We start from the raw sequence: 25,599 nt of genomic DNA on the forward strand, positions 1-25,599 counted from the left end.
TTTTCTTTCCAAGAAACTTGTTCAAGTCAAATGGAAAAAAACAAATTCATAGCATGGGAATCTCACAGAAACACCTAAACCAGTGAACATGAGTCATGGGGCAAGAAGTACTTGGAAGAATGCATTATCACTGCACGGGTATTTTGTCACTATTATGGAAACTGTGATCTGAATCTATCATTAGAAAATGTTAGTTTGGGGACTCCGTGATGATCCAGTGACTAAGACCCTGAGCTCCCAATGCATGGAGCTCTGGTTCTTTCCCTCATCAGGAAACCAGATCCCACATGCTGTAGCTAAGAGTTAACATGTCACAATGAAAGAACCTGAAAACTACAAGGATGACTGAAGATCCTACCTGCCACAACAAAGACCTGGTGCAGCCAAATAAATCAATATTTTTAAAAAGTGTTTTATGCCAATTTCACTTCATATGTGCCTTCCCTGATCTGTAGCCTAATACCACATTTAAGTAGTTAGTCTCACTTATCGATATAGAGCAGTCTCTGCAACGTTTTTATTTCTGAATCTTTTCTGAAGATCTATGGACCACTGAGTTCAGTCTATTTATAAGGACAATCTGTAACTCCTGATCTAATGAGCTGAAGCTGCATCCAGATATAAACTCATCACAGCTTTTCCCCTACTTCACTATGATCCTAACACCAGACCACATCCCAATGGCAGTCTCTGGTAGCAGGGCTTCCCCGTGTTGATCTTGCCCAAAGGGCATATATGAACAACTGAACGTCACTAATTCATGTTGAGAATTCATTAGGCTCTAGAGAAAGCCGGGATACAGACAATGGATAACAGGCTCTGGGATTTAATGGAGAAGTTAGTCCAAAGAGCTGCTCTTCACTATACTAAGAAAAAAAAATGAAAAACTAAGAGGTAGATAACAACAAACCACCCAGGGAGAAAACTTAGAATCAGAGAATGAAAGGTTTGCAGGTTCTCAGTCCAGGCATTTCAGGAGGAAAAGCAGCCCAGCCCCAGACCCGGACAGGACGTTTACCTGAGAAGCTGCCATTTCCTCCTCTTCTTCCTGCTGCTCTGAGTCTTCTCTGGGGATGTTGTGTCACAAACTCACATCCACAGTTTGGGAAAACACCGTCAACGGCATCCACACAGCTCTCTCACCTGCAACTGCTGCAGGGAAAATGAACAAAAAAGATTCTAGTCTCTCCTGCCCTTTTCGAGCCTTTATTGGGCTTCCTCTGTTTCTGATCGGTAGGCGGCAATCAAGACTAATCTGACATGTGAATCACATTCTGTGTTGGGTGCTTACCTTTGGTGCATTCTCTTTGCAGACCACCCCTGAGAGTTCTCCTTTCTTTTTGCATTACAGAGAGCAGGTCGCAGCACAATTCACGGGAGATAATGGGCCTGACTACTGGCCTAGCTGACTTACATTATGAGAGTTTTTGAAACAAAGCGGGTGAAGGCCCGCATTTAGGAGCCCTGAGCTGCAGCCTCACACTCCGCACTCCTGAGACCTCTGCGGAGCGAGGATTAGGGCGGGAACGTCTGGAAACAAAGGAAGTCGGGCAGATTGCCTGGGGAGGGGCTCTTTCTAGGATGGGTGTGGCCCTCCACTGCCTCTGCCTGTGCCCTTGGGGGAGGGGTGGTGGGAATGCGTGCTTGGTGGGAAGCACCTGGGGGCCTTGGGTTCCTGCAAAGTTTTCTCTCAGAATTCTTCCCAAAGATGCCTTGCCTTTAGCGTGCTAAGTCCGACTCTTTGCCTCCCCTTGGACTGTAGCCCGCCTGGCTCCTCTGCCACTGGGGACTCTCCAGGGAAGAATACTGGAATGGGTTGCCATGACCTCCTCCAGGGGATCTTCCTGACCGAGGAATTGAACTCGTATCTCTTGGTGTCTCCTGCATTGACAAGTAGTTCTTTACCACTAGTGCCACTTGGGAAGCCACAGGATACCCTGAGTACTTAGGTTTTTCTACTACCCTCTGCAGCCTAGGGACACAGGTTTTCACAAAATGACTTGAACTGTGACCACCTGTCTGCAAGCGAGGGACCTGCAACTTCAGAGACCAGGAGGCTGGAGTGTTTCAGTCATTGCAGAAACCAAGCACCAACACTTGGAGAGTTGGAGAACTCAGGTTTATTATTCCGGGGGCCCAGAGGAGTTAACACTCCAAGTTCTGAGACCCAAACAAAGGGGTTGCAGAGTTTTGATACAGGGGCAGGCATGATTAAGAGAGTTTGCAGGTTTGCAGGGTCTAGGGCAATTGCAAAGAGGAGGACAAGGATGAGTTAGATTAATTCCAGTTCCCAGTATTGTGAGTCCTCACATTTTGAGACCAATGTAATCAAGACTTTGGAAAGAGCAAGTTGAGTTACACAGGCAGAAGGAGAAGGAGGCTATGAAAAAATCTGTAGTTTTTCCTCTTCATTGCCCCCACTTGATGCTTCTATCACTCATTGTAGAAAGCATCATGTCATGTCTGATAGGACATTCGGAACTCCCGTCGTTTAGGGGACTATATTGAGCTATTAATATTTGCAAGATTATGGATTCCATTCGAGAGGTGATGAACTGGGTAATATCTTTGAGAATACAAGGGCCAAACCAAAGGGCCTGAAAGGACATGAAGAGAGTACCGGTTAATGGGAGAAGCCAGAATGTCCAGCTCCAGATACTGTTCCAATTACCCCAGGAATTTGCTAGTTCCTCTCTGCTTTTCATGATTCATTCCCTTAGCTGTTGGGCCATGTCTCTGACTATTCCTAATTGGTTTACACAAAAGCAGCATTCTTCCTTCAAGAGAAAGAGACAGAGACCCGCCTTCTCAGCTGGCAGTAGGTGGAGCCCTCTCCCATTCTGTAAAAACACCTCAGCCAAGAAATCTAGCTGCTCCTGTAAGGCCACTAAAGATGTGGCTACTCTCTCAATGTTGCCTGTGTGTTGTAGCCATGCGTTCTGGGAAACACACTCACTCAGAAGGACAACGCAGATGGTAGAGTGCAGTTCATTACACCAGCGGGGCCAAGGCAGTCTCCTCTTAGTCAAGGACCCCAACCAGTTTTTGTGAAAGCCTTATATACCTTAAGTGGATAAGGTTCCCTGAAACTAATCTGAACAATGGAAAAAGAAAGATACAATCAAAGTTAACCGGCAATCATTTGCCTGAAGCCTAGGTAGCCTAGGTAGTTAAGCCTAGGTAGTTAAGACCAATAAGCCTGTGGTCAAACCCCAAAAAGCAGAATACAATGTATGATTCTATTCGGTGACACAGATAATTAGGGTATTCTTTTAGGCAAAGGAGAGCCCTGGGACTCTTCCGGGGGCCTAGTTTTCCAGTTGATATGTCGTTTCCATAGATACTAGGCATATAGCTCAAAGTCCACAGTCCGGCCCAAGATGGAGTCCTGCTTTCAAGACAGAGCCTGTTCTGTTTCCTCCTTCCTGTGAAGTCCTTGGATGGTGTATGGTAGAAGGTGATTGATGAAGCAATGCCTCCTATTCCAATACTTACCCTAGCCAAAACTTCCAAACCAACCAGTAGGGGATAACCTGGATGGCTCTTTTTGACCAGGTCTGTGCTGTCAGAGGTACAGTGAGAGTCTGGTTGTTAGGGCCAATATTCATCTGGGGATCGAGGAAAGCTAAGGTGCAGATAACCCATCCATTGACTGGTAGACATAAGTAAACATCTGTCCCACAAACTAAGAAAAGGCCCTGATGGGGCAGCGCCATATTTTGTCTCTGGGAAAATGAGTGGGCCACTCACCCTTTACAGTTTGATTACATTCGTCCCTGGCTAAATTGCCTACAGCTTCAGTTCCTCCATCATTTGTAAAGCATTCTGGAGCCTTTTGAGTTAACTCAATTGCCCTTAAGACTGGCCCTTGTAAGGGTGGATCTGTCTGAGTTCCCATGGCTGTTGCAATATTAATGGTACTGGTGTAGCTAAATACCGTGGAGCTTCTAAGGATGAGCAAAGCCAGCAATCCCTGGCCAGCTGGGGTTGGTGTCGTATAGAAGGTGATGAGTTGCATTGAGAATCTGGTACAGATGACGGCCTAAGGGGGTGTTAACTCTGTAACCTGGGTCATACTGCCAACAGGCAGCGCCTCATTTTTAAGGGCAAAGTTGGTCCGTGATTTCATTTGTCTGCATTATTGTCCCTGTCCAGTAGATTTTTCCATTTATGTGGCAGACAGACAGCTGTTCTGGGTTGTAACATCTACATGGCATTTGGGCATAGATGTAGATGCAGGGGCGTGATGGCAATGCCATGGTGTCGTGGTCCCGCCCGGGGTTTGGATCCTCTTGTGTGGGAAAGGTAGCGGCAGTGGGGGACACAGCTGGGAAACATTTTTGGCACCCAGGACCCTGGATATACATCGCATGGTTATGAAGGCACAGGGTGACTGGCCTATAGGATAGGCTATCTGTACATTGCTCTAGCTGATGGTTGAGTAAGGGATTTTTCCAAGGGTTGACTGTAATGTTGACAGGTGCATGATGGATAAGGAACGGCTCCATCTGTTACAGCAAGGGACACCAAAAGGCTCCAAAGCAGCTGCACGTAACAGGCAACTGAGCACTAGCAAAAGGTTTTCTCCGCATCTCTGAGTTGTCACGGCTATAGCAACTGAGCCTATCGTGAGGGGTGTCAGCTATCCTGTGAGCGATTTAGATAGGAGGGAGAACCGATCATAGAAACATCTAATTAGAATGAAGCTTCCCACTTCGGTGAGTTAACAGACAGCTAACTGCAGCTTCTGATCCAGTCAGAAATCCCAGTCCTGGGGCGCGACTGAAGCTATTCCTGTAGCAAAGAGTACAACAATAATACCAATGAGGAATAGAGGCCAAAGTTGACAGTAAAAATCCATTGATATCTTGATAGCCAGATCCTCAAGCTTTCGTGAGTTGACCAGCCAGCTGCTTGAACAAGGCTGAAGAATCGTCAACCTTCTGCCGTGCGTGAATGGCACATGACTAGTCAGCTTCTGAAGCGGCTCAAGCAGGCGCAGCATCTTTGGTGGGTGAGTGCCGTTGTTTATGGAACCAGACCTTGAGGGGATTTCTGGGGTCCCAGATTGTTTTCCAGGTGTCCTCATCACAGGAAGCCGCTGCCTTCTTGACTCTGGTGTGGTGGATACAAGGGATGATGCCTGTAAGTTTAAGAGCAGTAGGGGTCGCCAGGACAACTGTGTGAGGGCCTGTCTCCTGGTGGACATGGTTCTTTTTGCCAACCTTCAACCCATACCTCATCTCCTGGATGATTGGGAAAAACCCAATTGCCCAAAGGAATGGGTGTCCTTTCGAAGGTTTCTCGGGCGATATGGTGGAAGACTTTTCCCAGGAAATGGAGGTGTTGGGACATCTCCAGTTCAGCTAGTTGTTAGGGGTTTCCCTTGAGTTTTCCTATCACTGGGGGTTTTCTCCCATGTAAGATCTCAAAGGGAGAATAGCCTCAGGTTTCAGGGTGCATTGGGCTCAGAGTAAGGTTGGGGGGTAAGATGTCGACCCAAGATAACTGGTCTCCTGTCAGAGTTTAGCTAATGTAGTCCTGAAGTTACAATTCATGCGTTCAACTTTCCCTGAGCTCTGAGGCTTGTAAGAGGTGTGAAGATTCCATTTGAGTCCCAGTGTCCAGGATGAAGTTTGGATTATCTGAGACACAAATGCTGGCCTGTTGTCAGACCCTATGGAGAGAGGCAGCTCATATCTCAGGATCATGTCTCTTCATAGGGCCTTGGCCACTTCTCGTGTCCATTCAGTGCAAGTGGGGTAGGCTTCAGCCCATCCCAAATAGGTGTTGAAATATTTATAGCCCCTATAGGGTTGACTTCAGTAAAGTCCACTTCTAGATCTTCAAAGGGCAGTGTCCCAACAGTCAGCACTGCTGGGTTGGGTCTTGGTCCTTGGCTGGCATTGTTCTGAGCACAAGTCACACAGGTAGCACTGATCTGCACACACAGGGCTGGGAGCTTAGGAACACACTAGAAGCAGCTCAGTAAGCTCTCCAGCGCAGGTTTGCCTAAATGCGTTTTTTCATGATGTTTTATCAGCTGGATTTCTGTATTTCTGGAGACAAAGAGTCTTTGATCTGGGAGCTCCAGCAGCCCTCCTTTTATTCTTCCATCATTTAGCATCCACTGACCTTCTTCCTTGGTATACCTTGGGGATGGAGGCAAATCTGGTGACAGTTCAGTTCAGTCGGTCAGTCATGTCTGACTCTTTGCGACCCCATGAGTCCCTGCACGCCAGGCCTCCCTGTCCATCACGAACTCCCAGAGTCTACTCAAACCCATGTCCATCGAGTCGGTGATGCCATCCAACCATCTCACCCTCTGTCGTCCCCTTCTCCTCCTGCCCCCAATCCCTCCCAGCATCAGGGTCTTTTCCAATGAGTCAACTCTTCACATGAGGTGGCCAAAGTATTGGAGTTTCAGCTTCAGCATCAGTCCTTCCAGTGTACACCCAGGACTGATCTCCTTTAGGATGGACTGGTTGAATCTCCTTGCAATCCAAGGGACTCTCAAGAGTCTTCACCAACACCATACCTTGAGGATGGAGGCAATTCTGGTGCCAAGAGGACCTTAAAGATTGACTCTGGGCTCACTGTGGGGCTCAGTTGGGTCGCCACCTCCTTGGCTGCCTGGTCTCCGACCGATTCCCATTGCTGACTGGATCAGCTCCTCGCTGATGGCCTTTACAATGGATGACTGCCACTTGGGAGGGCTTCCAAACTGCTTCTAACAGCTGAAGATTTCTTTTATGTTTTTAATCTCCTTCCCCCATCCCCCCGCCCCCACTGTCAGTAGTCCCCTTTCCTTATAAGTGGCTCCATGGACATGTAAAGTAGCAAAGGCATACCTTGGCTCAGTATAGATGTTGACTCCTTTCCCTTTGGCGTGCCTTAGTGCCTGGGCGAGTGCCCATAGCTCAGCCCGCAGTGCTGACCACCCTTGTGGCAAGGCCTCAGCCTTCACTATCTCGTCAGTTGTTGTTACGGCAGAGCCTGCTTTGCGCTGCCCACCTTGGATAAAAGTGCTTCCGTCGGTGAACAGTTCCAGTTCTGGGTTCTAGAAGGGAATGTCCATCAGGTGTAGCCTACTCGAGTAAACCTCATCTATGAGCTCCTCACAGTTATGATCGGGGTTCCTACTTCTGTAGGTAAAAACTAGTGGGGTTCAGTGTCCGCACAGTCTCGAGTTGGACCCATGAGATTTTGCAACGCAGTTCTTGATAGTGAATCATCCTGGAGTTAGTCAGCCACTTATGTTCCTTGTTCATCAGGGCAGGAACAGCATGGGGAACCTTTACATATTGTCCTAGTGTAAGCTTATCTGCTTCTCTGGCCAGAATCACAGTGCCAGCTAATGCCAGAAGGCATGGTGGCCATCCTGTGACCACTGGATCCAGCGGTTTAGACTGGTATGTGACTGGGCACTCCCATGGCTCAGCTGTTTGTGTGAGGACCCCCAGTGCAGTGTGATTTTTTCATGTACATAGAGGGTAAAGTCCTATGTCTCATCTGGCAGCCTTAATACTGGAGCGCTGGTCAAGAGTCTCGTTCACATTCATTTTCCTCCACCTGGCTGCTCTCCTGAGGGAGATTTAAGATTCCTCTTACTATTGGCAGGTCGGTACAAACTCCCTAACAGGACCAGCCTCACAGGGAGGGATCGAATCCCCAAGAGGTTGGCGCTGTCTTCCAGCCTTATGAGGTCGTTATGGAACCCCAGGGTTTGGACGCTGTCAGTCTCTGAAGGCCGTGAGCTGTGAAGCTCACTTTCACTGCCTTCAATCAGCAATCATGCATACACAATCACTCAGAGGTTATCACAATACCTCCTTTTCCTGAGTCCCCAGGTCTCCCTATCTGATGCTCCCTTCCTGGGAGCTCCAAGAAGCTGATCAGTCTCCTCTTCTACACATTGGAGTAAGACTTCCTGACTTGGGACTGGCCCTGGGGCTTTACCTGATCCTGTGGCCATTCCTGGTGAATTGGCCTGTCCCTTCAATGAGTCCGGTCAGGGCTCGGTCATCCAGAGAGTTGGAACACCAGTCTGAAAGAGTACCCAGAATACCATCAGGTGTCACGCCTCCTTGTTCATCTCGGGGTCCTCTGCTCTGACCTGGCTGAGCCACCAGTCCAGCGGCTCAAGGGGCCAGTGTGGCTGGAATCTCGCTGGGGCCTCCAGAAATGTTGCAGAAACCAGTACTCGAGAAACCAAGCACCACACTCAGAGACTTGGAGAACTCAGGTTCATTACACCGGTGGGCCCAGAGGAGTTAACACTCCAAGCTCTGAGCCTTGAAAAAAGGGGTTACAGAGTTTTCGTACATGGACAGGCATGATTAAGTGGGTTTGCAGGTTTCCAGGGGCTAGGGCGATTCCAAAGAGCAGGACGAGGGTGAGTGAGATAAGCTCCAGTTCCTAGTATTGTGAGTCCCCACTTTTTGAGATCTACGTGATATAGACTTTGCAAAGAACAAGCTGAGTTACAGGGGCAGAAGGAGCAGGAGATCATGTAAAATTTTTATCTTTTCCTATTGACCATTACAGGTTTCTTTGGAAATAAAGCAGGCACAGCACTGAACATTGGGTTAAATATGTGTGTGCCTAGACGCTCAGTCATGTCTGAGTCTTTGCGACCCTTTGGACTCTAGCCCACCAGCTCCTCTGTCCATAGGATTTTGCAGGCAAGAATACTGGAGTGGAATGCCATTTCCTCCTCCAGGGATGTCCCTGACCTAGGGATCAAGCCCAAGTCTCTTAGGCCTCCTGCATTGGCACTTAGACTCTTTAGTCCTACTGCCACCTTGGACGTCCAAAAGTGTGCATGGGAATGGAGAAATATTTGTGAAAATGATGCCTTAAATGCATATCTGATGAGCAACAAAAGAAATAATGATCTGTGTTAAGTAATAAGTGACATAACTATAGGCTGAAAAAAAAAAAAAATACACGTGGCCTGAACAATGAGTTAGGTTTTCTTTTGTGGGAATGTTTGGACTTGAGCCCGGGAGACAGTGTGTCAGGTGACCCCAGACAGCTGAGGAAGCAAGGCAGGAGCCACACTATATACAAGTTTGCAGCAAGGGGCAGGTAATCCGAATTTTAAAAGTGACAATTAATATAAAGGAAAAACATCTCTCCCATGAAGAGATTTAGTGTTCTTCTATGTATGGAAAGATGGAAGCATCTGGAATTATTGAAACCATTTCTTTCATATGCATCTAGCTATGTGGGGCCAATCCTTCTTCCTTGACTGTTCACATCCGAATTCCAAGGGGACGAGAGAGGACCAGAGGTTTAGATAGCATCGCCATCTCAATGGACATGACTTTGAGCAAAGTCCAGACGGTGAAGGAACGGGAAACCTGGCATGTTGCAGTCCATGGGTCTCAAAAGGTTGGACAAGAGTGTGTGACTGAACAAGAAACATAGAGACAGAAGCCCATCATACCCCGACTTCTGAGTGGATGAGGGAGGTCACTGATCACTAAGTCACACCCTCTATGAAACAGTCTATTCAAGAACCAAAGTCTGAAAAACAATGGCGGATGGCAGCCTCTCATACCAACCACCACCCCCCCCACCCCCGCCACCTGCCCCAGCTCCTCAGCACTTACCAAGTAGGAAATAGCTGGTGACTTCTGATAGGTGCCTTTGTTTCATCTAGACTCAGAGATCTGCTTTTAGAAAAGGCTTCTTAAGTGTTAGAGTCAAGATGGCCTGGATGAAGAGCAACAACCTCAGATATGCAGATGATTCCACACTACTGGCAGAAAGTGAAGAGAAACTAAAGAGCCTCTTGATGAGGGTGAATGAGGTGAGTGAAAAAGCTGGCTTAAAACTCATTAAAAAAAACTATGATGATGACATCTGGTCTTATCACTTGATAGCAAAGAGACGGAAAAAGTGGAAAGAGTGACAGATTTTCTCTTCCTGGGCTTTAAAATCACTGTGAACCGTGACTGCATCCATGAAATCAAAAGATAATTGCCTCTTGAAAGGAAAGCTATGAAAAACTTAAGTGTATTAAAAAGCAAAAACACCAATGGCTAACAAAAGTCCGTCTAGTCTAAACTATGGTCTTTCCAACAGTCATTTGAGATTTGGACCATAGACAAGGCAGGGCACTGAAGAACTGATGCTTTCAAATTGTGGTGCAGAAGAAGACTCTTGAGAGTATTTTATCATTGAGGAACTAGGGTAAATACACTTAACATATTTAATGTTCAGTTCAGTTCAGTTCAATTCAGTCGCTCAGTCATATACGACTCTTTGCAACCCCATGAATCACAGCACGCCAGGCCTCCCTGTCCATCACAAACTCCTGGAGTTTACTCAAACTCATGCCCATTGAATCGGTGATGCCATCCAGCAGTCTCATCATCTGTCGTCCCCTTCTCCTCCTGCCCCCTATCCCTCCAAGCATCAGGGTCTTTTCCAATGAGTCAGCTTTTCACATCAGGTGGCCAAAGTATTGGAGTTTCAGCTTCAGCATCAGTCCTTTCAATGAACACCCAGGACTGATCTCCTTGCAGTCCAAGGGACTCTCAAGAGTCTTCCCCAATGCCACAGTTCAAAAGCATCAATTCTTCGGCGCTCAGATTTCTTCACAGTCCAACTCTCACATCTATACATGACCACTGGAAAAACCATAGCCTTGACCAGACGGACCTTTGTTGGCAAAGGAATGTCTCTCCTTTTTAATATGCTATCTAGGTTCATCATAACTTTCCTTTCAAGGAGTAAGCGTCTTTTAATTTCATGGCTGCAGTCACCATCTGCAGTGATTTTGGAGCCCCCAAAAATAACATCTGACACTGTTTCCACTGTCTCCCCATCTATTTCCCATGAGGTGATGGGACCAGATGCCATGATCTTACTTTTCTGAATGTTAAGCTTTAAGCCAACTTTTTCACTCTCCTCTTTCACTTTCATCAAGAGGCTTTTTAGTTCCTCTTCACTTTCTGCCATAAGGGTGGTGTCATCTGCATATCTGAGGTTATTGATATTTCTCCCGGAAACCTTGATTCCAGGTTGTGCTTCCTTTAGCCCAGTGTTTCTCATAATGTACTCTGCATATAAGTTAAACAAGCAGGGTGACAATATACAGCCTTGATGTACTCCTTTTCCTATTTGGAACCAGTCTGTTGTTCCATGTCCAGTTCTAACTGTTGCTTTCTGACCTGCATACAGGTTTCTTAAGAGGCAGGTCAGGTGGTCTGGTATATCCATCTATTTCAGAATTTTCCACAGTTTATTGTGTTCCACACAGTCAAAGGCTTTGGCATAGTCAACAAAGCAGAAATAGATGTTTTTCTGGAACTCTCTTGCTTTTTCGATGATCCAGTGGATGTTGGCAATTTGATCTCTGGTTCCTCTGCCTTTTCTAAAACCAGCTTGAACATCTGGAAGTTCACGGTTCACGTATTGCTGAAGCCTGGCTTGGAGAGTTTTGAGCATTAATTTGCTAGCATGTGAGATGAGTGCAACTGTGTGGTAGTTTGAGCATTCTTTGGGATTTTGGGATTGGAATGAAAACCATGTTAGTTCATCTAATAAAAAGAGAAACTTTGAAGTAAAATTCAGGTTTGCAATTGCTCATTTAAAGGAGGTGTCTTAAGCAGTGAAGAAAGAATTTGAGGAGGAAATTTATCAGATCATACGTGTAGTTTCCAAGGATTTGAAATTATAGGGTAGAAAACAAACAGTATCTTTCCCAAGTAGTCCCAGAAGTGTGGCAGTTTGTTCACGACTCCACTCACACACTTCTGACTAGAGAGAGAATCAGAAGATTTAAAAGGGCTCAATATAGTTACTCAGAAATCCACACAGTTTTTCATGAAACTTCCTCAATGGCTCAATGGAGGAGCCATCAGGTCATGCCATTTGTCCCAGGCCAAGACCAGAATTCTTGTCCTCATTGTGAATGTGAAAATTAATCACTGGAGAGAAATACATAAATGATAAAAAGAATCAAGAATGGGTCAAGAGATGACCTTCTATGACAGTGACAGAAATAAACCAAGACTAACCCAGAGTCACTTCCTTTGAAGCAGATCTTCGCAAAGCACACGACAAAGTATTGCTTCCTCCATGATTCTCGTCCTTTTCATCTGAGTCATCTGCTCCACCCACTGCCATGTGCCTGGATGTGCTGCTGGTTTGTCCACTTTGCTTACAGTCCAGGAATCCTTCACTTGATCCTGAAAGGCGACCAGGTCCAGCTTAGAGAACACAAGACGTGTTCATCAGAAAAAGGAGTATGTGATGTGGTGGTGATTCATCTGTTTCCAGTCCAGTATGTGTTAAGGTAAGAAGAGAAAACAAGGTAGAAAGTTGAAAGAGCAAAAAAAAAAAAAAAAAAAGGATTTCCCCAAGACTCTATTGAAAGCACCTTTAAAATACAAATGCATAAAAGTCAGATTCTGATATTGTACTCAAGCTCTACTGAGGATAAAGCAGGTAGAGGGAATCTGATTTTAAGGGGAGGTTGCCATTATTTTATGCCAGAGAATTTATAGAATCACCACTAGACCAGAATGAAGGATATGCAGGTCATGGAGCAACAGTTAGAACCAAAGACAGCCAAATGGACTGGTTTCAAACAGGGAAGGAGGACCTCAGAGCTGTATATTATCACCCTGCTTATTTAACATCCATGCAGAGTACATTATGCATATGCCATGCTGGATGAAATAGAACCTGGAATCAGGATTGCCAGGAGAAATATCAACGATCTCAGATATGCACATGATACCACACTAGTGGCAGAAAGCGAAAAGGAACTAAAGAGGCTCTTAATGGGGATGAAACGGAGAGTGAAAGAAGCTGGCAGAAAACTCAACATTCAGAAAACTAAGATCATGGCATTTAGCCCCATCACTTAATTCAAATAGATGCGGAAAACGGAACCAGTGACAGACTTTAGAAGGGCTCCAAAATCACTGCGGATGGTGATTTCAGCCATGAAATTCAAAGACAGTTACTCCTCGGAAGAAAAGCTATGACCAATCTAGACAGCGTATTCAAAAGCAGGATATCACTTTGGACACAAACGTCGATATGCTCAAAGCTATGGTTTCTCTAGTAGTCACATATGGATGTGATAGTTGGACGATAAAGGAGGCTGAGCGCCGAAGAATTGAGAGCTCGAATGGTGGTGCAGGAGAAGGCTTCTTTTCTTTCTTTCTTTCTTTCTTTTTTTTTTTTTTTTGAGAAGGCTCTTAAAAGTCCTTTGGACTCAAGAAGCTGAAACAAGTCAACTGTAAGGAAATCAATCAAGAATATTCATAGGAAGGACTGATGCTGAGGCTGAAGCTGCAATACTTTGGTCTCTTTGTCTGCTGAACCAACTCATTGGCAAGATCCTGATGCTGAGAAAGATTGAAAGCAAAAGGAGAAGGCAGTGACACAGGGTGAGATGGTTGAATATCTTTGCTGACTCAGTGGGGATGAACTTGAGCAAATTCCAGGCATTGACGAAGGATAGGGAAGCCTGGCTTGCTGCATTCCATGGGATCCAAGAGTTCCACACAACTTAGCCACGGAATAACAAGAATGAAGGCAAAAGAAGTAGTGGTACATATACACAATGGAATATTACTCAGCCATAAAGAGGACCGTATTTGAGTCAGTTCTAAAGAGGTGGATGAACCTAGAGCCTGCTATACAGAGTGAAGTAAGTCAGAAAGAGAAATAGAAATATCATATACTAATGCATATATACGGAATTCAGAAAAATGGTACTGAAGAATGTACTTGCAGAACAGCACTGGAGAAACATAGATAATAGACTTATGGAAATGGGGAGGGGAGGAGAGGGTGAGCTGTATGGAGAGAGTAACATGTAAACTCACATTACCATATGTAAAAATAGAAATCCAAAGGGAAATTGCTGTGTGTCAGGAAACTGAAACAGCACAAGGAGTGGGGTGGGGGGTGGAAGGGAGGGATATTCAAAAGGGAGGGGATATATGTATACCTATGGCTGTTTTATGTTGAGGTGTGACAGAAAACAACAAAATTCTGTAAAGCAATTATCCTTCAATTAAGAAGTAAACAAATAAAAAAGAATGAAGGCAACAGATTACATCAAGGAAGAAGTAGTTTAGAATCATAATGACTCATGAAAACTGTCTTTCAAATATGACACATACCCATTTTCCCCTAGAAAGCAAGGACCTGAAATTATTGGAAGAAGAAAAAGTCCAGGCATTCCCACTCCTCTCGAGTAAAATCTATCGCCACATCCCAGAATGTCAGCTGTCCCTGAAATACAAAGGACAGATGCCGTGTGGCCATGGGAAGAGTTCCTCATGTGACCCAGGATGAAAACAGCAAGTTCAGAGACCTGGTTGGGATTAGTGGTGTGGCTGATATCACAGAATGATAACATTTTTACACAGTAATATTTTCCACCACATTTATACCCCAAGAAAAGAGGATGAGATATGATCCACAAAGCATTACACAAACTACTGTGATCTGGAAGAGAAATTATAAAATGATCAGATCAGCACTGGCATATTAAGTTTTGAGTGTCATAAGACTGTGATACAGGATAAATTGTCTATCAAGAACACAGGAGACATTTTTAAAAAGCATACTCTGATTCAAGAGTTTTGGAGTGGTACCAGTGCTCCACATTTTAAACAAGCTTATTTTAACTAGTAATGCAAAGAAATCTGCTCCATAAATAGTCATTTTGAGCTACATGAGCTGCAAAGAAATAGAATAGTAAAGATTAATACTTAAACAATGAACTTTCAGTATTTTGCAAATTTGAGAGGTCTGATAGAATAGTACCCAGGGCAGCTACAATTCTTTGAATTATTTAGTATATATTATGTCTTTCTAACAGCTTTTACTGTTGAATGCACCACATAAATAATATAAAATCAACACCATTGCGGTTCCACCTTTTTGCAAATATTTTATCAAATATTCATTGAATGGAAGAGCTTGAATTTTGCTTCAGTTTGTGTGACCTAGAATTGAACTAATAAAACACAAATACACAGAGACAGCACTAATGAAAGTTAATAGAAGTTTTAGAGGAACTTTTGTGGTGGTCCATTGTTGGGGTCCTTTAATGGACCGGAACCTGCTGGTCCAGAGTAGACGATAAGAAAGTGAAAGAAGGAAAGAGGCTAAAATTCCTGGGTTATGCATCAGGCCTCCTCGCTCCAGAGAATCAGCCAGAAAGAGAGAGAGAGAGAGAGAGAGAGAGAGAGAGAGGGACACGGGGACCCAAGTCTCTGGTGGAACAAGGGTACTTTATTGAATTCTGTCTGAGTATATATACCATATTACAAGGTAGCTTCTTCAGATGAAGATCAAAAGACCAGACTTTACAAGTTACCAAGGAAACAAGAAGCAATAGGGGCCACAAGGCCAAAACGCAATCCATATCAAAAGAGGGTGGAAAAAACCCCTTTCACCAAATGGAAAAGCTAATGAAGGAAATCCTACGCAAGCATCCCATCTCTAGGATTTCAGTCCTGGGAGTGGCTTGGAACTGACAGTCCTGACGGGAACTGATCAGGAACGGAGGGCTCAGAGACACAGGAAGCAGCGCACAGGATCCTGCTGTGAAACGTTCCCTGACGCCCGTGACTCAGACTCTCAGCTCCCAGGGCAGGGGGACGGGTTCAATGCCTGCTCAGAGAAATAGACCCCACACCCCACGGCTAAAGTTTCCCAGTGCCAACAAAGTCTCCCACATGGCTCTGAGATCCTGCCTGCGACAACTACGACACAACTGAGCCAAACAAATAAATCCACGTATTTTTCAAAAGAACTTTATATAACTTGGGAGAATACCAAAAGAAGAAGAAAAAATCAAATAACATTTTTCTGCACACAGGGATACATTAAAATGAGATTATACTTACTAAGAATATTAAAGCTCTTCATGTCAATAAAATCAAGATTATTTTTAAAGGGTTAATATATATACATCTACTTGTGGATGATATTCTTTGTACATTTTAGATACATTTAGGGTGGAAACATACACAGCAGTATAAGATAAATTAGGACTCCTGGTTCTGAAGCTTTTCTTTCTTGAAAAACTGTATCATTTGTGTTGAGCTTTATCTTTCAACACAGTGGAGAACAGATTAGCGCCATTATGATTGTTGTAAATATTTTGAAAAAATACAAAAATGTGGTAAAAAGACTGTGTCTGTGATTTGAGCATGGAGTGTTCTGGAAACATCACACGTGGGCTTGGATGATCAATATGCCTACCCCGAACACCCAGTATCTATAATCTACACAATGAGTCTTCATTCTCAGAAGTAAAGAGAAACCAAGATGGGAAAGTTTCTCCATTAACTATGAGCATTTCCACACATTCTTTATTCCTTTCTTCTACAATCTCCTTTAAAGAGAGACGAAAGAAGTATGAACTTCACAGCCTCATGATGTCAGAGAGACGTCTCCAGAACCAGTGGGCATCATTACATCATTACACCAGATGTCATGGTGTAAATGGATCACATGAAAGATGCACTATCACTGCCTGGGCATTCTGGAATTAACAAGGAAATTATAACTTGAATCTAACATTTTAAAATGTTAATTTTATGTAAATTTCATTTCACCTATACTTCCCCTGTTTAGTATCCTCATAATGCATTTAACTAGTAAGTCTTAGCAATGCAAAGGACAGTATCTCCCAGTTTTCTTTTTATTTCTAAACATTTTCTGAAAAACTCTGGACCACTGAGTTGAGTCACTGGGATTCCCAGCTGACTCAGTGGTAAAGAAACTGCCTGCTAATGCAGGAGATGCGGCTTTAGCCTCATGGTGGAGAGAAGCCCTGGGATGAGAAAATGGTAACCCACTGCAGAATTCTTGCCTGGAAAATCCCATGGACAGAGGAGAATTGTTTCTATGTATAATGGCATTTTCAAACTCGGTTTTAAATATCTAAATTGCATCCAGGTGCTAAGTCATCACTGCATTTCCCAACGTCCCTAAAATCCCAACACCAAACCACATCCGAGTGGGAGGATAGGAGTGACTCCCTATGCTGATCTCTCACAAAAAGAATATTTTGATTAAAAAAAAAAAAAAAAAAGAATATTTTGAACAGTTCAAAGTCGCTGATTCATGTTGAGAATTCATCATGCTCCATAGAAAGCGAAGATGAGGACAGTGGAGAAAAGGCTCTGGGACACAAGAAAGTAGTCTAGGGAGCAGGTCTTCACTATAATAAGAGGAAACGGGGGAAAATAAGTTGAAAACAAATAAATTAGGAGCAGAGAACTAAAGGCTTGCATATTCTCATTTGGGCATTTCAGGAGGAAAAGCAGACACAGCCGGAGACCCAGGATAGGACATTTACCTGAGAAGCTGACGTTTCCGCTTCTTCTTCCTCCTGTTCTGTCTTCTCTGGGGATGTTACGCTGAGTTTTGAGAAAATATCTGGAGGTTGTAAAGACCTCACCAGATCTACTCCTATAATTTACATTTTAAGATACCAGGATTAGCCAGTAGGTTTAATCCAGAGACTGTCCTCAGGCAGGATACATTATTGTTATATAATCCTAAGGAATGTAGAGGGAAAAAAGTAAAAAGTTTGTCCTTTCTTCCTCCTTGAGTATTCTAGACCTCTCTCTCCTTGGCGACCCCTAGGCTTCTTATCAGCCTACCTAGGAATTGACTCTCTCATTCCCCTCTTTTCTTTTAGGAGAATTGTGTTGCCAAGGGAAAGGAGTGTTGTTTTCATTCCACAACTACTTCTGCTGTTAAGGGGCGGGGTCCGAAAATTGTTGAGACAACCTATTCTCCTAACCCTCGTATTGAGGGTCTCTGATTCAGGGGCCCCAAGAAATAGTTAGAGGAGGCTGTGGACTGATAGGAGCTTAGAGAACCATTTTTAAACTAAAAGCTTTTAGACGGTTAGAAAATCCCATTATACAGTTACAGGCAAAACAGTCATTAAACCAAGTTAAAATCAAAATGAAAAGTCAGGTTATGTCTATAGTTACATCAGTCCAGCTTAAGGTTGTTAGATGTCATCAGTTTAAGATGAGGCATCACATGTGATTGTTTTTGATGGAAGTTGCAGACTTGGAGAGTCTTTTCCTTGAACTGGAGATGTCCACCACAGGAGGCCTTCCCCTGATGAAGAGGGGAGCACTCCACAGACCCAGCAGTTAGACTGATTGTGGAATTCAGCGTAGGAATGGGCCCAGGACAGGAAGGCAGTCTTGAGGATCAAATGGCATACTCAGGATTTTTAGAGTCAGCAGAAGTAGGCTCACATAGATTATCTGGTCCATCTTTTGGATTGTCCAGACAGTCCCATTACAGAAGTGGATTGGGAAGATAGTGGGCCAGGGGCTTCAGAACGCACAGAGTAAGTTGCCCCAATATCTAAAAGGAAATCGATAGATTGGCCTCACACAGTTATTAATACCTGGGGTTCCTCAGGTGTAATTAGGATGGGAGCTTGTGTGGGGACCCCTGAGCACCTTCAGTCCTGATTGTCTTGAGAGTCCGACCCCTGAGACCTACACCTCTGGGGGCAGTCTCTCCTCCAGTGTGGTCCTTTGCAGACCGGACATAGAGCCAGCGGCAGCTTAGATACCTGAGGGCAATCCCGCTTGAGGTTCCCCTCCTTTCCACAGTAATAGCAACTCCATCCCTTTTCACCTGGGTCCCTCTGGGCATTTTTCACAGGCTGTTTAAGAACGGTTTTCATTGCCATTGCAATGAAACAGGCTTCCACCTGTTCCTTTGACTTTTTCTGTCTTTCTTTTCCTCATAATTCCTATCATAATAGACTGTCTGAGCCAGTTGGAACAGACTATCTACAGACTGATTTGGTCCATATGCCTGTTTTAATAGCTTATGGCTGATATCTAGACTGACTGAGAAATCTATCCTTTAAGATCACTTGTCCCTCTTCCCTTTTGTGATCAATCTCAGTGAATCTGCTTCTCTCAGTCTATCTAGGAATTTACCAGGAGCTTCCTTCTCCTCCTGTTCTATGTCTGCCAATTTGCCATAGTTTAAAGGCTTAGTTTAATGGGCTTCCTGGTGGCTCAGACGGTAAAGCGTCTGCCTGCAATGCTGAACACCCAGGTTCAATCCCTGGGTCAGGAAGATCCCCTAGAGAAGGAAATGACAACCCACTGCAAGACTCTTGCCTGGAAAATCCCATGGACAGAGGAGCCTGGTAGGCTACATTCCATGGGGTCGCAAAGAGTCGGACACGACTAAGCAACTTTACCTTAAAGGTTTAGCACACTCCTGCCTGAGTCCTTCAATATATCTGACAAAATGACTCTGATCTCATCTTCCTTTAGCTGTGTTGTAGTCCCAGTCTGGTTCTGTAATTGGGACCACCTCATTCCCAGTGGGGAGGGTGGTTATCTCCCTCTTCCCTACTGATTCATTACCAAGCCATTCATCTCCATAAGCAACTGCTTTTCCAAAAACTTTTTTGAGTCGGGAGTCAGCATTTGTCCCAAGATATATATCACATCCTTCCAAGTAAGGTCATAAAGCAGAGAAACACCTTTAAAAGCTCTAACATATTTTTCTGGGTCCTCTAAATAGTCTCCCAGATCCTCCTTGATTTCTTGTATTTCTTGATTAGAAAAAGGCTTATTAACTCTCATAGACTGATTATTTCTCCCAGTGGGTTCTTCATGAAGAGGCAGCCTCTTCATGTGTGGCTGTTCCTCGGTCTCTCTGGCTGCTCTGCGTATATGATCCCAGGGATAGATTGGAGAAACCTGCTTTTCTTTACCTCTTTGTCTCCTGTCCTCCATCTCATCTAGCAAAGTAGGAGGACAGGAAGGAGCTGAAGCTTTCACACCCAAATCTATACCCTTAGAACATAAGTCTGGCATTTTGCAGAGGGAAAAGAGCAACACATATGCTACTTCTACCCACTTCCCTTGTTTTCTACAGAACCAATCTAATTGTAAAACAGTTATTATACTTAAGAGACCCTCCAACCGGCCACCGTTCGCCACCCTCCAGTGGGTACCGTGGCCATGCAGTATCACATAGGAAGACCAGGTGTGTTTTCTTTAAGCCCTGGGAATCAAATCTATCCGTTTTTCAGGATACAGTTCAAAGGAGTGAGGCTGCAATTGTTAGCTCCCATCTGTAAGAGAGAAAAAAAGCGAACAGCGCCATCTTTCTACCGGAGGCGTCCCTCCCTGCTCTAGATGGGGGTGTAGACAGACTTTACACCACAGCTTCCCTTCCCTGGTCGGACTTAGTCTGTCCCTTACCGACCCAGGGGCCATACTTGTCCGTCCCGGTTCTACCACCAAGACGGGGTGGAGATGCACCGGGGGTAGACTTGATGGCTTCCCTGAGTGACGTCCAGCCCCTCACCATTAAAACCTTGCTTGCCTCTGATGCCACCAGGGGTGCAATCAGAGTAAGCTTCCGGAACACCTCCCAGGCTAAACCGCAGGGGGAAACAGTGGTCACCTGAGTGTCTGTGCATGACCCTGAGTATACTCCTGACCACAATAAAACCGATATGAACAGAAAACTGAGATGTTACTTCCAAGCATCACCTCACCAGTATAAGAGCCTCCTCTGGCCCACTAAGAGCCCGCATTATCAAAGGGTAAAAAGAAACCCATTGCAGTTCCAATCTGAGTGACCTTTAACCTCAGAGATGCTCTCGTAGCTAGAGCTCCATCTAACTTCCGATCTTTTGATTCCTATCACAGCTAGGTGCTTCCTGACTACCAATCCAAATGTGAGATCTAAGTCACAGTACCAGCACAGATCACAAGGCCCTTGAAAATCTATGATGTGACAGAGTAGGTTACTACTTCTAATTTCCAAGGAGTTATGAAATGGTCAAAGAGACCAAAAGTTTGACTGAGAAAGGAGAGTTCAGTCCACATGCTTAGCCCATCTCTGGTCAGTCCCTGAAGGAGACGCTGGGTGCCTCTTGGCATTGGCAGGTTGGTATAAATCCCTGACAGGTTTCTGCCATCAGCCCTATGAGGTCACCACAGAGCCGCAGAGCAGTTCACTTGCTTCATGCAGGGCATTTCATTCATTCACGCAAGCACACCAAAGAGTTAGTCAAGTACAGCAGAAAACGTGTTCGCTAGGAAAACTAGAGCTCCAAGCACCCTTCCCTTGTTCTGAAGAATCCCGGATAAGCCCCCAAGGTGAAAGGTTGTTGCTGAATCACGCAAACAGGCTGGGGTTCTTGGCCTCTGGAGAATTCAATCTGGGGCCAGAGACAAGGCTTGATTGCTCAGAGCTTTTGTGTAGTAAAGTTTTATTAAAGTATAAAGGAGACAGAGAAAGTTTCTGACATAGACATCAGAAGTGGGCAGAAAGAGTATCTGCTTCCTAGTGTTAGCAATGGAGTTACATACTCTCCAATGAATCCAAAGAATGTCTGCAGGTTGTAAAGACCTCACCAGATCTACTCCTATAATTTACGTTTTAAAATAACAGGATTAGCCAGAAGGTTTAATCCAGAGACTGTCCTCAGGCAGAATACATTATTGTTATATAATCCTAAGGAATGTAGAGGAAAGAAAAAAAGTTTGTCCTATCTTCTTCTTTGAGAATTCCAGACCCCTCTTTCCTTGGGGACCCCCAAGCTTCTTCTCAACCTGCCTAGGAAACGACTCTCTCACTACAGACAGAAGGACCTTGAAAAGCTGAGAAGAACGACCTCTCCTGTTCTCTGTCTCAGGAGAGATTCAGGATCAATCAATTCCTACCTGGAGACCAGCCTGTGAGCTAATTTCTTGATTGTTTTCTCCCCAGAGATAGCTGCTAACACTCTGCTCACACAGACAGTGTGAGCTGACTGACTTCCCCGGTCCAAATCCAGCTAGACCAACCCTGCGGCCTCTCCTGGGGCTGAAGCTGGGCCTCAGCTCTCACAAATGGACCAGGAGCCAAGTCCTTATCCTGGGCCTCCCCTTAGAATCCCCTGGAGCACATACAACACACCACACTGATGCTCCCACAGGACCGAAATAGAACTCTGTTGGGAAGGCATCAGTGAGGTCATTTCCTGACACTGGTCACATGATCCTGATGGGAAACCAGATGGAAACCACTTGGCTAAAGATTCTTTCTGAACCATTTCAATGAATACAGATCCCTGGTGGCCAGGTCCCCATTCCAAGAAGTTATGAATCTGCAGGTCTACAGTGGGGCCATGAAAGGAGTCATCAGCAAATCCCATTTTGTTCTGATGTTTCTTCCCCAACACCAATGTTCAGGAGTCCTGAGCTCAAGGCCTCACACTCACCACACCTAAGACCTCTCTGTAGGGGAGGATTTAGGGCAGGAGTTTCTGAGAGAGGTCAAAGCTGGAATCAGGCAGAGAAAACAGGAGTACTTGCAGCTCAGCTTTTATAAGTTACCCTGAGTAAAGTGCCTCGGACTCCCTAGGCTGAGTGTGGATTCATCCATTCAAACCAAGACAAGGATTCTGGTGAGCACTGTACGGATTATTTGAGTACTGAATTACACTCACTTCAAATAATCTCAAATCATGTCATTACTAACAAGCATACATACATTGCTAAGAATTGTAACTTTCTAACCATAAACCTTCATCTCACGATTCATGCTAATACATCCATCTTCTATGTGTTTTAACTATGGAGTACTCCCTACAGTCATTCTCCTTCAGAGAAACTTCTGAAAACAAAAGTGATGAAATGCCTTCTAGTATGCAATCTCTGATATTTACTTTGATTTAACTTTTGATTAACAACCTTTCTACATATTTGTTACATCATTTCCATAGGTTTCTTTCATAAACTCTTGTGTTTTCAGATGCATGTTCAGGGCAAACCTCTTCCATCACTTGTTCTATTATTAGGGTTTCTTTCCAGTGTGTGTTCTCAGATGTTTAGTGAGATTACTACTATGACTAAAGGCTTTGCCACATTCTGTACATTTATAAGGTTTCTCTCCAGTATGAACTCACAAATGTGTAGTAAGAATTGAGTTCCGATTAAAGGTTTTGCCACATTCTGTACATTTATACGGTCTCTCCCCAGTATGGGTTCACTGATGTTTAGTAAGACTAGAAACGTTAAAAAAGGCCTTGCCACATTCTGTACATTTATAACGTCTATCCCCGGTATGAATTCGGTGATGTTGAGTAAGGGCCGAATTTGTAGTAAAGGCTTTGTTACATTCTTTACATTTATAAGGTCTCTCTCCAGTATGGAGTCCCTGATGTTTAGTAAGACTAGAAACGTTAAAAAAGGCCTTGCCACATTCTGCACATTTATAACATCTATCCCCAGTATGAATTTGGTGATGTTGAGTAAGGGCCAAATTCGTAGTAAAGGCTTTGTTACATTCTTTACATTGATAAGACTTCTCTCCAGTATGAATTCACTGATGTCGAGTAAGATGTGAGTATTGAATAAAGGCTTTGTTACATTCTTGACATTTATAAGGTCTCTCCCCAGAATGAATTCGTTGATGTCAAGTAAGACTTGAGCACTGAATAAATGTTTTGTTACATTCTTTACATTTATAAGGTCTCTCCCCAGAATGAATTTGCTGATGTCGAGTAAGACTTGAGCACTGAATAAATGTTTTGTTACATTCTTTACATTTATAAGGTCTCTCCCCAGAATGAATTTGCTGATGTCGAGTAAGATGTGAGCAATGAATAAATGTTTTGTTACATTCTTTACATTTATCAGGTCTCTCCCCAGAATGAATTCGCTCATGTCCAGTAAGAAGTGAGGGACGGCAAAAGGCTTTGTTACATTCTTTACATTTATAAGGCTTCTCTCTAGTATGAATTCGCTCATGTTGAGTAAGTTGCCAGCACTGAATAAAGGCTCTGTTACATTCTTTACATTCATAAAGTCTCTGCAGTATGAATTTCCTGATGTCGGGTAGGATGTGAGCATTCAATAAAGGTTTTGTTACATTCTTTACATTTATAAGACTTCTCTCCAGTATGAATTCGCTGATGTCGAGTAAGATGTGAGTATTGAATAAAGGCTTTGTTACATTCTCGACATTTATAAGGTCTCTCCCCAGAATGAATTCGTTGATGTCCAGTAAGACTTGAGCACTGAATAAATGTTTTGTTACATTCTTTACATTTTTAAGGTCTCTCCCCAGAATGAGTTCGCTGATGTCAAGTAAGATTTGAGAACTTAGTAAATGTTTTGTTACATTCTTTACATTTATAAGGTCTCTCCCCAGAATGAATTCGCTCATGTCCAGCAAGACGTGAGGGACGACTAAAGGCTTTGTCACATTCTTTACATTTATAAGGCTTCTCTCCAGTATGAATTCGCTGGTGTTCACTAAGATGTGAGTTGTAAATAAAGGCTTTGCCACATTCTGCACATTTATAAGGTTTCTCTCCAGTGTGAATTCGCTGATGTTTAGTAAGAAGTGAGCGATACTTAAACGTTTTGCTACATTGTGTACATTGGAAAGGTTTCCTTCCTGTATGAATTTTTTTATGTCTCCTTAGGTGGCGTGATTTACTAAACAGTTTCCCACATATCTTACACTTGCTTTCTTTCTGTGAGTTCTGAACAGTTTGTGGTTGAATAAGTTCTGAAGACTGATTAAAAACCATACCATATTCAGTACAAGTCCCCTCTTCAGTACAAGTTCTCTTATCGAGAGAAAAACCTGACATTTGATCAAAGGCATTTCTACATTTATTACTTGTAGAATCCTTGTTAGAAGATTTGGGTCCCTGATGTTTCTTAAGGTTGGAGTCTCCTTCAACCGTATACCCAGGTTCATTGCCTGAATACCTTCTCAGTCCACAGAAATACTCTTGGAATTATTGGAGCTGGAGCTCTTACTTAAGGTCTGACTCATTTTATTACACACGGAAAGTTGTTGTGTACTGACCATATCACAATATGTATTGAACAGTGATGGTTGGATTCCATCTCTTCCAGTATCATCAACATTATACATCTTGGAATGGAGAGAAAATATCTGTTGGGGCAAGAAAAATGAGCCCCTGCTCATGGATCCCTCAAATTGATTAGATTGTGAGTTTGAATGTATGTTGAGTCAAAGCCTATGTTTAGAATTGTTTGAATGAGTATTTGCAGTAGAGACAAGATTACCTCCCAGATATTTCACGTTTCCTTTTAGAGAACATGTATGTTTCAAAAAAGGATGAAAATCTATTCTTAAACACTTACACATCTTGGCAAATGTTGAAGACTGAAGTGGGTGTTTTTCCCAACATGACTCAGGTCGCTCAATTCTTTTTCCAGTAATGTTAGAAATCTGTGTAACTGTCTCCATTTCTTTATGTCCATATAAACATCCTCTCTGTCTTTCATATACCCATGTATATTCCCAGACTTTCCTTAAATTTAAGTTTCTGAGATGAAATATGTGATATATTCCTAGGTTTACTTTTGGGAACACATCTTCTAATGCTGGATTCTTCGGCATCAAATCCTGGGTGTCTTGTGCAGACAAGGCTGAAAGATATCAAATAACAAGTAACTTCCCCTGCTATTCTCAGTGAATATCTTTAAACATTTAGAGAAAATCGATGACCATAGCTAGTTTAAAACTAAAATAGAGATAATAAAATAAAATAAAATAGAGATG

General features: G+C 43.8%; 2 protein-coding genes and 1 pseudogene across 6 annotated transcripts in view; all 3 read right to left on the reverse strand.

The window, feature by feature from the left end:
• Positions 1 to 25,599, reverse strand: part of LOC122689681 (zinc finger protein 331-like) — a 183,180-nt gene that overhangs the window by 58,266 nt on the left and 99,315 nt on the right. The gene's annotated exons all lie outside the window — the stretch shown is intronic.
• The window catches only part of LOC122690114 (putative protein ZNF720), a 34,875-nt gene continuing 10,324 nt past the window's right edge, over positions 1,049 to 25,599 (reverse strand). For 2 of the 5 annotated variants that reach the window (XM_043897100.1, XM_043897092.1), the window contains one exon: positions 24,776 to 25,466. In XM_043897100.1, the coding sequence (XP_043753035.1) occupies positions 25,045 to 25,466 (422 nt within the window). In that variant the 3' untranslated portion in view covers positions 24,776 to 25,044. Of the gene's footprint in view, positions 1,153 to 11,448; positions 12,285 to 24,775; positions 25,467 to 25,599 lie in introns of those variants that run through there. The other 3 variants (XM_043897112.1, XM_043897108.1, XM_043897122.1) reach the window with 3 other exon arrangements.
• On the reverse strand, positions 19,119 to 24,783 carry LOC122689989 (annotated as a pseudogene).

The sequence above is a fragment of the Cervus elaphus genome, chromosome 4, assembly GCF_910594005.1.
Source record: "Cervus elaphus chromosome 4, mCerEla1.1, whole genome shotgun sequence".
In the NCBI taxonomy this organism is placed as follows: domain Eukaryota; kingdom Metazoa; phylum Chordata; class Mammalia; order Artiodactyla; family Cervidae; genus Cervus; species Cervus elaphus.